At 32.1% G+C, this 12,749-nt stretch overlaps 1 protein-coding gene across 4 annotated transcripts; it reads right to left on the reverse strand.

The window, feature by feature from the left end:
- Positions 1 to 948: 948 nt before the first annotated feature.
- On the reverse strand, positions 949 to 9,830 carry alt (SMC superfamily domain-containing protein aluminum tubes). 4 transcript variants are annotated; one of them, XM_075289762.1, is made up of 6 exons: positions 9,778 to 9,830; positions 2,404 to 4,667; positions 2,111 to 2,203; positions 1,357 to 1,785; positions 1,174 to 1,293; positions 949 to 1,093 (listed from the first exon to the last, which is right to left on the reverse strand). In XM_075289762.1, exons 2-6 carry the CDS (start codon positions 4,606 to 4,608, stop codon positions 1,085 to 1,087), a joined length of 2,856 nt encoding a protein of 951 aa, XP_075145877.1. In that variant the 5' UTR covers positions 4,609 to 4,667; positions 9,778 to 9,830; the 3' UTR covers positions 949 to 1,084. The 4 variants fall into 4 exon arrangements, with proteins under 4 accessions (XP_075145877.1, XP_075145878.1, XP_075145876.1 ...); XM_075289763.1 differs by lacking the exon at positions 9,778 to 9,830 and adding an exon at positions 9,679 to 9,756 and having other exon boundaries at positions 2,147 to 2,203; XM_075289761.1 differs by lacking the exon at positions 9,778 to 9,830 and adding an exon at positions 9,679 to 9,756.
- Between the last annotated feature and the right edge of the window lie 2,919 nt (positions 9,831 to 12,749).

A 12,749-nucleotide genomic window follows, 5' to 3' on the forward strand; every position in this document is an offset into this window, starting at 1 on the left:
CCTGACCACAATGATTATTTTACAACTATCTTAAAATGCACTTTTTCTAATAGTTTGAAAGGGGCTTTTGTTGGCGTCGTTCTAAATTTATCAAAAAAGGCAACTTATAATTGACGACACTTTTGCGACCAGTTTTGGATATCGTATACGACTGTTTTCGACCTGGTGGGGATTCTCAGAAGTGACGTCAAATTCAAAGAATGTTGGCAGGGGAGACGGTCGTGATATAGTGTATGATGCCCGATCCTATGTTTAGTTTAATGAAGTAGTACCTGTAGGTAAGTTAGAATCGTGTATTACATGATATTTAAAACTATTTTAAGAAATTTTGAAATACTAAAAAAAATCATCAACGAGGGAAAAATACACTTAATAACTCGGTATTGAGGGTTTGGATGGGAAAAAATAGATGTTTCGATTTTTAACAAAGCGCTCCATAAAAATGTTTGGTAAGTTTTTGCCTCGTAGTATTTTATTGAAACATCAACGTTGAACATGCCTCCAAAAATTTTAATCTCATCCGAAGAACCACAACTTCGACCCCAAGAGTTATAGATATAGATATAAACTTTCATATCCATGAAAATGTTACTATAAGAAATATATCTAGCCCATAATCGTATACCTTAGTCTAAAACACAAAGTTTGATACCATAAAATGTTATATTTACTACTACACAATTCGATAGAATTTCGATCTGTCCAGAGATAACCATTCTTGTGATCCCTCCTATTCATGAATCAAATATCTTCAGATTATGACTCATTTTGTTTTGATTCTGTACAACGAATTGATACCTTGCAAAAGAGCATTTAAAAAACTACAGAAGTTTCTAAATTTTTATGAACAAACTGATTTTAGCTACTGTATCCATATATATATAGCTATTTCCAATATCTATTTAGAATTTTGAGGACTGTTCATCTCTCTCAAAAAATTTATACACATTTTAATTTCTTCCAGATTATTTTGGTTGTTTATGTTTTAATATAATCATAATTGAATTATTAATGTATCTTTATTGCATACTACTTTAGTGCTTAATTTTTATAAGTTCTTTCCATTGTGAAACTGAGACAGACATTAAATGCCCTAGAAAAAAGAAATAATAGGAAAAATAATCGATTAGTTAATTTTCTGGTTAACGAATTATATAAAGTTGTACTACTTACTTGCTGACCATTAGATTTGTATTGTAACATATTGATTTGGTCATCTTTCAGAGCTACAACACTGCGCCAATGTTCTTCTTGCTCTTCAGCTTTTTGCATCAGGTCAGATAATGTATATTCCTAAAATGTATGAGGTTTCCTTAATATTTTGTGCAAATTAAGTTTGTTTTTATTGAAACTTACAGTTTTTTTGGCGAGCTTTGTCAACTCGTCAATACGAATGCGCAGGATTGAATTTTCTTTAAGTAACTCCGACCTATCAATGTCATTACTATCCCCTCCGCCGGGGCTGCTGCTAATGCTGGAACTACTACTCCGACTGCCATTGGCATGGGAGTTTTGTGTAGCGGAAGGGCTGTGTGAGTTATATGATGATTGTGTAGATTTGTGATTACTACTGCTGACTTGTTGCTGTTTGATGTGGGTTGATAACACCTGCTCAGCCCATTGATCAAATGGAACAGACAGTGCTGTGCCAGCACAAGCTTTAGCTGCCTCCGGACACAATCGCTGGAAAAGATCACGCATGTGTTTTTGATCTTTAGCATTAACATCCGAATGACCAGTCATTCCTGTCTTAGCAGCAGCAGCGGATAAAAGTTTATCCTGTTGCTATATAATAAATAAGACCATGGGAGAATATTGAAATATTGACAAACAAAATAAAGTTTTTGATAAACAACATTTTCATGCATATCGCTCATTTAGTTAAAGATTTAAGGAAAAGGCGATTTATACAATTGGTAAAAGTTAAGGGATGTATTCGGACAAGTAAATCTATTTGAAAAAATTATTTCTACACGGGTTGTCATATATCTTTTGTTAAGTATTAGTTATTGCCAAAAATATTTAATTGCAAATAATTACATGCTTACACATAAGTGAGCGATAGTGTTTTATAAAATTGGTTCTAGCAAAATATGTATCATGCACTTACAACAACTAAAATTGCATTTTGGCTTTGTTTACTAACTTTTGCTTCTGTATTTTGCAAAGCCTCAACCAATTTCCAGTTTTTAGTGCGCAAATCCTAAAGTAGAACATAAGATTATATTAGTTGTTAGTTGAGATAAAAGCAAAAGGTATGTATTCATAAAAATACATAGTTAATGTTAGCAATGAAAACTGGAAGTTTTTGGTTTTATGTGCGAATCGGTTTCCAATTAGGATAAACAAAGAAGTAACATTAATGATCTAACACATATATACGAATTGGAAATATGTACTCACATTATTTTTCTCTTTTTGTTCCTGCAATTGTTGTATTAACTCTTTCTCTCGATTATTTAACTTTTCGGATTGCTTTTCAGCTTCTTTAAGTTGTTCTGTTTTCTTTTTTAGGTCTTGCTTAAGCGTTTCTACAACATTCTGTAAGTCTTGCTTTTGGTTTAGCTTATCATTGTCTTCTAGCTGAAGATCCTTTTTCTTAATTTCTGCTTTCAAATTCTCAATTGTTTTTTGTAGTTCTTGCTGGCTTTGCACGTGCTGTTCGGAATTTTGCAAAGCATTGCTTTTAGTTTTAACATCATTTTTAAGACTCTCGACAATCTTTTGTAGTTCGGCCTGTTCTTGAGATAGATGTTTTTTCTCGGCCTCCATGGTGGTTATTTGTTTCTGCAATTGAGCTGTAAGGGCATCAGATGCATCCTGTTGCCGTTGTTTATCAGACAACTGCTGCTGGAGAGCATTTATGGATGCTTGCAAATCGTTTTGTTCCTTCGAATGTTCATGAGTTTTGCTCGAAATGTTTTGCAGTTGTTGTGCTAGTTCAGCATTCTTAGCCATTAGAACGTCAATCTCATGTTGTTTTTCGGCAATATCCTTCGATCGTAGCATTGCAATTTCATTTTTCAATGTTTCTTTTTCGGCATCTCTTTGATTTATATCAGATTTAGCATAAACAAGTGCCATCTTAAGTTCATTTAATTCAGTTTCCAATTGATTGACTTTTTCAAGTTCGAAAATTCTATTATTGGATGCTTGTTCCAACTCATCCCGTTGTTGTTCCAAGACACGCAATTGTTGGGTTTGATTTTGTATAATATCATTCTTCTGTTGTGATTCTTCAGCAGCCTGTTGGCGAGAAGCGTTCATTAGACAAGTTAATTCGACAATACGATTGTCCTTAACAGCTAATTCATTTTGCATCATCTGAAGCTGAGCCATAATATCCTGGGATCCTGTTTGTTTTTCATGCATTAATTTTGCTTGAAATTGTTGACGTTCCACTGCCAGAGTATCATTTAATGTTTTGATCTTTTGTTCCAATAAAGCAATGTCATGATCTTTAGTTTGCAATTTGTCTACGTAGGATTTGATAGTGCTACTCATCGTGGCCCGTTCAGTATTAATTTCTGTCCGAAGTTCCCTCAATTTAGCTTGTATGCCAATTGAGGCTTCTTGTTCTTCGGCTAGAGCCTTTTCTTTCTCCTCTAGTTGTCGTTTAAGTTTCTGACATATATCATCCGACCATTCAGAATGTGACGATGGCATATCCTGTTGGCGATTTAACAAGTAATCGATAAGAATTTGAATTTCAGAACGGTTCAATTCGGCACGACGGAACAGATTCATGAGCAAAGAAACGCCAACAGTATCGGATTCCGAAAGTTTCTCAAGGCCAGCAACAATATCTTTGGATTCCTTTTGTTTCTTGTTCTGTTGCTTATTTTTCTGTTGCGTTGTCTTGGGCGAATTATGACGAACTTTCTCCTCAAGTTGTTTTACTTCTTTGACCACGGTAATAATAGGTTCTGATGCGGTTTGGTTATTATCACTTGCCATTATTTTTTCCGATGTTTGGCGATTGTCTAATTTCTTTACATTTTTGTCTTTCTTATTTTGTTGTTGTGCCTTTTCTTCTTTCTTTTCTGACTTTTTCAATTCTACTGCATCCTTTGGAATCTTTATATCGAAATGATTACTGGGAACAGTAGGTTCGTTTGAAATATTTTCTTTTATATTAGCCGTATCGTTCTTATGCATCAAAATACCAGCACGTGAACCACCTTTCTTATCCTTTTTCCCTTTTATTTGCTTATTGATATTTTCCTTTTCCGCATTGCTAGAACGTCGGGATCCAGTTTGATTATTATATGTAAGAATTTCTGCATCCGGTTCAAATTCTACATGCGTTTTCGACAAACCTTCGGGTTCATCCTCTACAGAGGGCTGTTCCGAATGTGCATCAGAGTCCTCGTGTTGCTCTTTTAATCGCTGCTTTTTCTCGCGTTTTAGCTCTTTTTTTAGGGAGATTTTTTTGGGTTTCCGAACAGTATTCTTTTCTTTTCCATAAATCTTCTCTGTAAGTGCTTTCTTTTCGGCAATGATTTCTTCAAATGTCTTACGGCGAAGGAATTTATTTATGAATAGCAGAGAGAAGAGAGAAGCCAGGAATACACAGGCGATAACTATTAAAATGTGTAAATCCATCATTGCATAATTTATAATGGTAATATTTTTAGTCAATCTGGATCAATGTGTATCCTTTCAATCTGCAATTAAAAAATAATACATCATCATTAATACAACAATAACGGACGCCCAATATATATCTAAATTATTATCATTTTCCCCCTCAACTAAATGTGGAAGATATATATCCACATCCTAGATTCCAAATGTCCAATCCGTCTGTAGTGTTTCCTTATGTAAATAAATATTACGTTTGTAATAAAACCTGAACGTAGATTTGCTTGCAAAATTCAAGTAATTTAAATTGTTGCACTGTGTTCTGCGCTGTTTAAATTAAGAAATTTCTTATCTTGAAGAGATATTTTTAAAAATTATACCATGCTCTTATCGGTGGGAAATACAAAAAAAGTTAAGAATTTTAATTTTTGCTTAAACAACATAATAAACCGGAAATTCATAATGTATAAAGAATCCGAGTTGACAGATTTATAATAAATTATATAGGCACCAGATTTTAAAAGGTGGTTACATCTTTTATTTAAGGAATATACAATGGAAGAGGAGGTTTTATTTTATTTACATATGTATTTGATGGAGTCAATAACGTTTTTCAATACGACTAGAAATACACAGGTGCTGTTGGATCATTTTCACCATCTTGTCTTTGAGAGATCGTTTTCTGTATGTGTAGCCAGGTTATGGAACTCGCTACCTCACCACCTTAAAAATTTCTCTATTACTCCTTTTACATTTAAAAGGAATTTGTTAAATTATTTATCTACTCTATAATGCAAAAATTTACCATCTCACTGACAATTTCAAACTCAATACGTTTTAATTTCTTGTTTACTATGTATAAAGGGTTGTGCGTTAGGATTTTAATTTTAAGTTTTTTTTTAGTTTCGTTTTAATAATAAGGTTAAGTTTTTATTTGGAATACTAGTGCTTTATTGATTGAATTCTATCAACATGTTGTCCAGAAGGGCGTTGGTTGATTAAATAAATAAATAAGAGATGAGTAAGTATGAACTTATGGCGACTTGGATTCTAGAAAGAAGTCCAACAATATCAAATTGAAACCCCAGTTTAAATCACTAAGAATGTTTGTAATAGCTTTATTATAATTTTGGCAGTATAATGGTAGTATAAAGGAGGCATATCGAGCAAACATAAATGGGTTCTGAGATTTAGAATAATTCCACACATTTTCGTCATTTGATTAAAAAAAATATGTTTTGAATTTGTAACATTTCTTGTCAGCTACCTTGTACTTATCTATGTTTACAATACGAATTTGCCACTACTCTCTATTACTTTTTTAACACTCGAATTATTTTAAATGGCTTTAATTAAAATGACAATATATAACAAAATAATGAACTATTTCATTGATACAAACACGTAATGTTAATAAAATCTTCCCTATTTTCAATGATTGTCCATGAAAATAGTTAATAAAAATTATATGTGACGTGTTCTTAAATTTATGAATGAACACAAAATGGTTCCAAAACTATCTACAAATGCAAAAGGTATACTGATCGACTAATGGAATCAATATGACGCATATCTGACAGTACTATTAAATGCGTGTGTGTTTGAGAAACAAAAAAAAACGAGATAAGCAACCCATTATTATTAACAAAAAAAAAACTAAGTTAACAAATGCCGGCCGGCCGGTATTTAATAGCATTTTGTTGATGCAACAAGCATTCTCAACAATCACAAATATATACGCATGAAATAACAGACTAGACCTAATACCAAAAGGTGATAGGTCTAGTCTGTTAACGGGCAGCGGTTCTCCTGGATTTTTTATACAGACGTGTATTTATGTTTTAACTGGGAGCATTTTTGTTGCAGTAAGTATCATAGAAAGTTTACACAGATACTCAAGAAAAAAACTGGTTTTTGGATACACCGTGCATTTCTAAGATATAGCTACTATTGCCATCAACATCTAACTGTTAACTCTTTTCTTTTTGTCTAAAAAACAGGTTTTTTGGAGGAGAAAAGAAGCAACCCATCCTACGTTATCTGAAAACATTCATTCACTGACCTCATCGTAGTTGCCAACGCAGTAAATGAAAATGAAGCGAAAATAAAACAAACCAAAAAATAACAGAATTAATTAATTTGTTAAAAACGAAATTATTTTCAGTGTTATTGAACTCCATGAATGCTAAAATATCCCGTTTTTTATTATTATTTTTTTTTCGCTCCCAATGCACCTTCAAATAAGAAAATTGTGTTATTCGCTTTTTACCAGCCTTAATAATATTTCGATAAAGTTAATGTACTGAATTCCTATGTATGTACGTAAATGTGTAATCTCATTTTCATAAGCATTCGCAGAGGAAGAAGATCTGACAAACACAAGACATTCGACATGCCTACATACATGTACTTAAACAACACTAGCGTACATGTATTTACATATATATATAGTCAATACTATCAATCCGAGTAAAAATAAACAAATCAAAAATTTTATACACAAATTTGTTAAATTTATTATACGTTAGTCACCGAAGGACTATAAAAATCAAACAAATTTGAACTCACCGAAAAATTAAATCTTAAAAATCTAAAAAAAATATTGCAACTATTAAGATTTTGACAACCGATGTCCTATACAAAGAACTCACTGAACAAATGCAAACCTTTGTCCGTGGATATCATCTACAGTGGGCTTGCTAAGACGACCCCATTGTCTAAACTTCAGCCTAGTTTTCATATATTTACCCAATTATTTGTTATAGTAAGTCCCTTATTTTTATGCTATTTTTTTAAAAATTCCAACGACTATAATATATCTTACTGGTACAATTTAAGTTGGACGCCCAGAATTACATTTTTTCTACAATGAAAAGGAAAAATACAAATTTCGGCAATAGTTCTTATTTTGCAGTGGAAACACTCTCTTTTAAGATATAATCGGAATCCTTTCTATATAATTAAATCTGATTAAATAGTCATTATTTTCATTTTCGGATTCCATGCCTTGGATTAGAATGAAATTCTATCTATTCTAAATTAGTGCGAAATATCGGAAAGATTATGAATTGACAAGTCCAAATGGAATACAAGTATTGTCCTGTGTCTGATGTTGCTAGCATTTGGGAATAAATTATACTTTTAGTATTTAGAAGATATAAATTTACTTTAAATGCTAATCCATAAATATAGGATACTTGTCGTCATATATAACTCCATCTAAAAGAAAGTCTGAATATGAAATTTCATATCCGACATTTCACAAGAATTTGACCAAAAATCATAATCCGATGTTCTCAAACCATTGGCCAAATATGGTCACATAGGAATTTGCTCTTGTGTCCATATCGAAGGCACAATTTGAAATCACTTATTTGTAACATAGGTCCATTTTGTTTATTTAACGGCAGATTTACCGAATTAATTTCACTAACATTTAGAAACTGCTATTTATAATCGATTTCCTGAAATTAAAGCTTCTTTCGCAAAGTGACATGAATCTATTTTGTATTAAGCCCTTATGGAATAGAACATGGTTTTTAAACTTTACCGTTTTAAATTTTAATATTTAATATATGGCCATTTAGGCTAGGTTGGAAAATTAGTTTGAAAAATAAATTGTATAAAATAGCGAAATCAAAAATTTGGTATTACCGGTACATGGGTTGTATAAACCGTTTAATAATAAACAGTTATGTATGCAAAGTGTCATGGGTTTAACCCGGGACGCACACAAAAACCAAATATATTTTTCAAAAATACTGCTGTCACAGCCATTATTGAGTACATCTATAAATTTAATATCTCATAATATTTGACACAATGTAAGATGTACTTAAGGCTAGGTTGGAAAATTAGTTCGAAAAATAAATTGTATAAAATAGCCAAATCAAAAATTTGGTATTACCGGTACATGGGCTGTATAAACTGTTTAATAATAAACAGTTATGTATGCAAAGTGTCATGGGTTTAACCCGGGACGCACACAAAAACCAAATATATTTTCTAAATATATATCTAAGATGTACTTAAACTCGTTATAAAAAGTGTAACTTGGTACCAAACATATGTAAACAATTATTCCTATTAAAACATTAATAACCATATCAAAGTCGTGTTTCCCAGTGAAGACCACAAATAAAAGCAAAGCATGAATGCTGGTACGTATAACTTTTCAGCTCAAGGGAAACAAATTAAAATCTATTGTACTATATACAACTGAGCATCCAATTGTATTCGAAATAGATCGATGTCTTATGGTTATTATTTTGTCTGCCTGTATTTTCAGTAGTATATATTATCATAAAAAATAATAATAAAATCCCCACACTTATATATATGGGTGCACAACATTTCACCCAATAAAAAACAATATATATATATAGTCCTTATCTCACTACATTTTTGTAAACTGTAGTATTGTGTCGACCAGTGTCATATCTTGTAAGAAATAAAATTGAAAAGCAACAACGACAACACAAATGTGGCAAGTTTGCCACGTTGATAGTCGTCCAACGGGGACAACAGCAGCAACGACAACGGAAAGTTCGTTTACAGAGAATTTATGTAGCACAATTAAATAACAATTTATAATCCATCGTAGATATCTTTACAAAAAACAGTTTTTGAAACATGAATATTGAAGGAAATAATTAATTTAAATAACATATATACAGGAAACGACGAGTATTTAATGTTTAACTTCTCACATGAATCATTTATAACATATATTTAGCAAATATCTCATTGCTCAAACGGGTATGAAGACAACACATTTAAAAATTATTGGTAAAAAAGCCAAAGGGTGCATCCAACTACAAATACACACACATCTCGGGAAAAAGGGCGACGTTGCAAATTGATATACCGAAACTTAAAACAATTTCAAAACGTAAACCAAATGTTTCTTATTCCATCGTAGCCCCAAGTGCATTTTAAGAAAATTTTTACACTTTTTTTATTTATTGCTTTCTTAATTTTAGTTTTTTTTGCACTATTGCGGCTCATTGTTTGCCCGCAGGAATGGAATTTTTCGGCACTTTCACTAATTAGACCAACATATGTGAAAATACAATACATTGCAGAGAAACTCACATTTATTAAAAGTTATTGCACTTGTTCAATTAAAATAAAAATCGCTCTGCTTCGCGACAAGACAATTTAAAAAATTTTCTTCTCTAAGTTCCAACTTACCTTCAGTCTCCTCAGTACAATACAAACAAAAATGACAATGCATGAGGGGGGTGGGTTATGGGAAAAATAAAGTTGCCATACCATTGTTGGTTTGCTTTGAATATATAAACACAACCATTGACAACTGCCGATGGGCATGTTCCTGTTTAAAACCATTTCTGTTTTTGTTAAACGAAACCTTGGAATATAGTAACCAAATACATATTTTTTTACTACAATATAGAATATAATAAATTAATATTATATGAATACCGAAAATACGTGGAGACAAGCAAATTCTATTAATTAATTAACAGTATTTTATTTTATTAATTATTAATTAACAGTATATTATTTAATTAACAGTAATTCGTCGCCTACCGCTAACCGACATGGGTGTATTTAAACTCTGCGTATTATTTGGAAATGGTTGCCACATTTTAGCATTAGTATCATTGATGGCATTGTAAAGTACTTTTTTTAAAGCCAGTACACCACTGAAACAATCTAATAAGAAAAGCACAAATTTCTGTCGCTTTCGATGCAATGCATTTCTTATGGGTGGCGTAAATTTCCGGTAATGCGCCGTCTATACTATATGTGGGTACTAAGTTCGAGTTTAGCCGCTGAAATTAAAACTAAATCTGCAAAAAAAGAATAAAATTATATCTTCTTGTTGAACATTTGATTATATCATGATGGGGAATGATCCAATGCAAATATTAAGAAAGGCCAATTTAGCGCGATAATGCCAACTTAATACTGATCTTATGAAATAAATGGTTTTGTACATATATATTTAAGGTTGAATTACACACCATGCATCAATCCGTGCGTTGATTTTTTCTGTTTGCGGCAGACTTTTGATTTCAAAGAGAAATTTCAACTCTTCAATCACGCATTGAACGCATGGTATGTAATTCTACCTTTAGAGTGATAACGTTTCGATATTATTTTTTTTTAAGTGTTGACATCGGTAAATAATATTAAAATTCAGTAATAAATTATTCTCGGACGAAATAACTTTATTATTGTATTTTAAAACATATGAACTCTTTGTAACTACCCTTTCGAACTCTTTGTAAAAACTATGTTTCAAAATTTGCACATAATGAAGACTCTCAAACAAAGCTATCCACTAGTAATTCTGGGCTTTAGATATTCGCTCAACTGAATTTTCTTTTTAGACAATAGCGAATATCCCATACGAGTAGCTCCATCTCATACACGGAAACATACACGGAAATTTGAGTCCCATCCCAATAAACACAAATTTTTCAAAAATGCTAAAATTTAAGAATTTTTCAAATACTTTTTCAAAGGACAGATCTATTATTAAAGTTGAGAAAAACGCATTCTCAACAAAGAACAGAACCTCAACAGTGGAATTCAACACATTAGCAACAATTTTTCAACTGTAATCCTCAAATTGAAATCCGTATTCGATAATTTCTCACTCTGTTTAGATGTGAGGCAAATTAAAAATTAACATGGTTGCGAAAAATGTTCAACCAAAATTTGTATAAAAGCTAACCCCACTTCTAACTGAAATTCAATACCAAAATTCTAGACATTTTGTATAATTTATTTTCGACCAAAATTAAACAGATGATGGTATGAAAATTACATTTTCGTCCAGAAGTTGTTGATACGGAAAAACATCAATGTTTTGAATGTTTTCTGAGAACTTTTCCTTGCCGATGAGCCACCATCATTTTTCATCGGTCAATTTCTTAATGTTTCCAAGAATGTGGTATCAAAAGATTTTAGTTTTCTACAGAGATTTGATTTTAGTGACTTTTTTTATGTCAGTTAATTGCTTCCCCCTACTGATGGTTGCTCTTAGACCAATACTGGGTACACTAATAGAATGCCTTGATTTCAATATCCCATAGGAGTAGTTTAATCTTTATAGTATTGCCCGCAATTGACCCGAAGTCTAACGAATTTTGACACATACAGAAGATTTTTGTACCGAAATTGGCAACGCAGATTTGCTTGGAATTGATTCAAGTCAGCTGTAATGTTGTTATTATTCACTAGGAAGGAAAATGATATAACTAAATATCAACACAACACATTATTTGTTTAGTGGACCATGTTGCCCACAAAAAGGCCATATTTGTTCCTGCGGAATATATGGGCTATTCAGAACTTTCCGACGAGAGTTAACATATCAACTGGAAATGTTAAGTATGCAAATCACTACGAGGTTCTCGGAATTTCGAAGAAATCCACTCAAGGTGAAATTAAGACCGCATACTACAGATAAAAACCAAGGAAGTGAGTCTGCTGCTGTTAAGTTTAGGGAAATAACGCAGGCTTACGAAGTACTAGGAAATTATAAATTTACTCAATAACGATGAGGATGAAATGGAACTTTGAAATGCTGGCAGGGAAGATGTAATTCAAACATAGACATTCCAATTCAACTATGGTTCTATTTCAATCTTTCAAGTTTGTGAATTTAAATCAACGAGAGGACTATCCTGTCTAGATAAACTAACAATGACATACAAATTACACCCAATTTTTCATATCCGAAATAAGGCTTTCATTCGACTTATGCGCTTTACAGACTATCAGTTATTCCGGACGACAGTGCTCGTGTCGAACATATCCCATATATTGTGCACATTATAAGTTAAGTCCGAAGGCATAATCGATACTGCTGCATGTTTATGGGATCGATAACATATTTACCGATTATTTAGTCATCGCCGACAAGTCGTATCGATCCGACACACTATAAGATTCTTTACAAACACAGACATTCCGTCCGGAATAACTGATAGTCTGTAAAGCGCATTAAGGAGCACGGCTATGATATCAAAACTTCAATCAGCTGTTTAAAAATTCCCAAGAAATTTGGCATCACTATTTGAAAGTATCTCAAAAATACCCCATGTTCACACAAATTAGTTGTTAAAATCTGTTTATTCTTAAAATCAAAGAAACTCATAACAATTTTTCATATTTTATGAGGTTAGTAG

Source organism: Haematobia irritans, chromosome 1 (assembly GCF_050003625.1).
Source record: "Haematobia irritans isolate KBUSLIRL chromosome 1, ASM5000362v1, whole genome shotgun sequence".
Lineage (NCBI taxonomy): Eukaryota > Metazoa > Arthropoda > Insecta > Diptera > Muscidae > Haematobia > Haematobia irritans.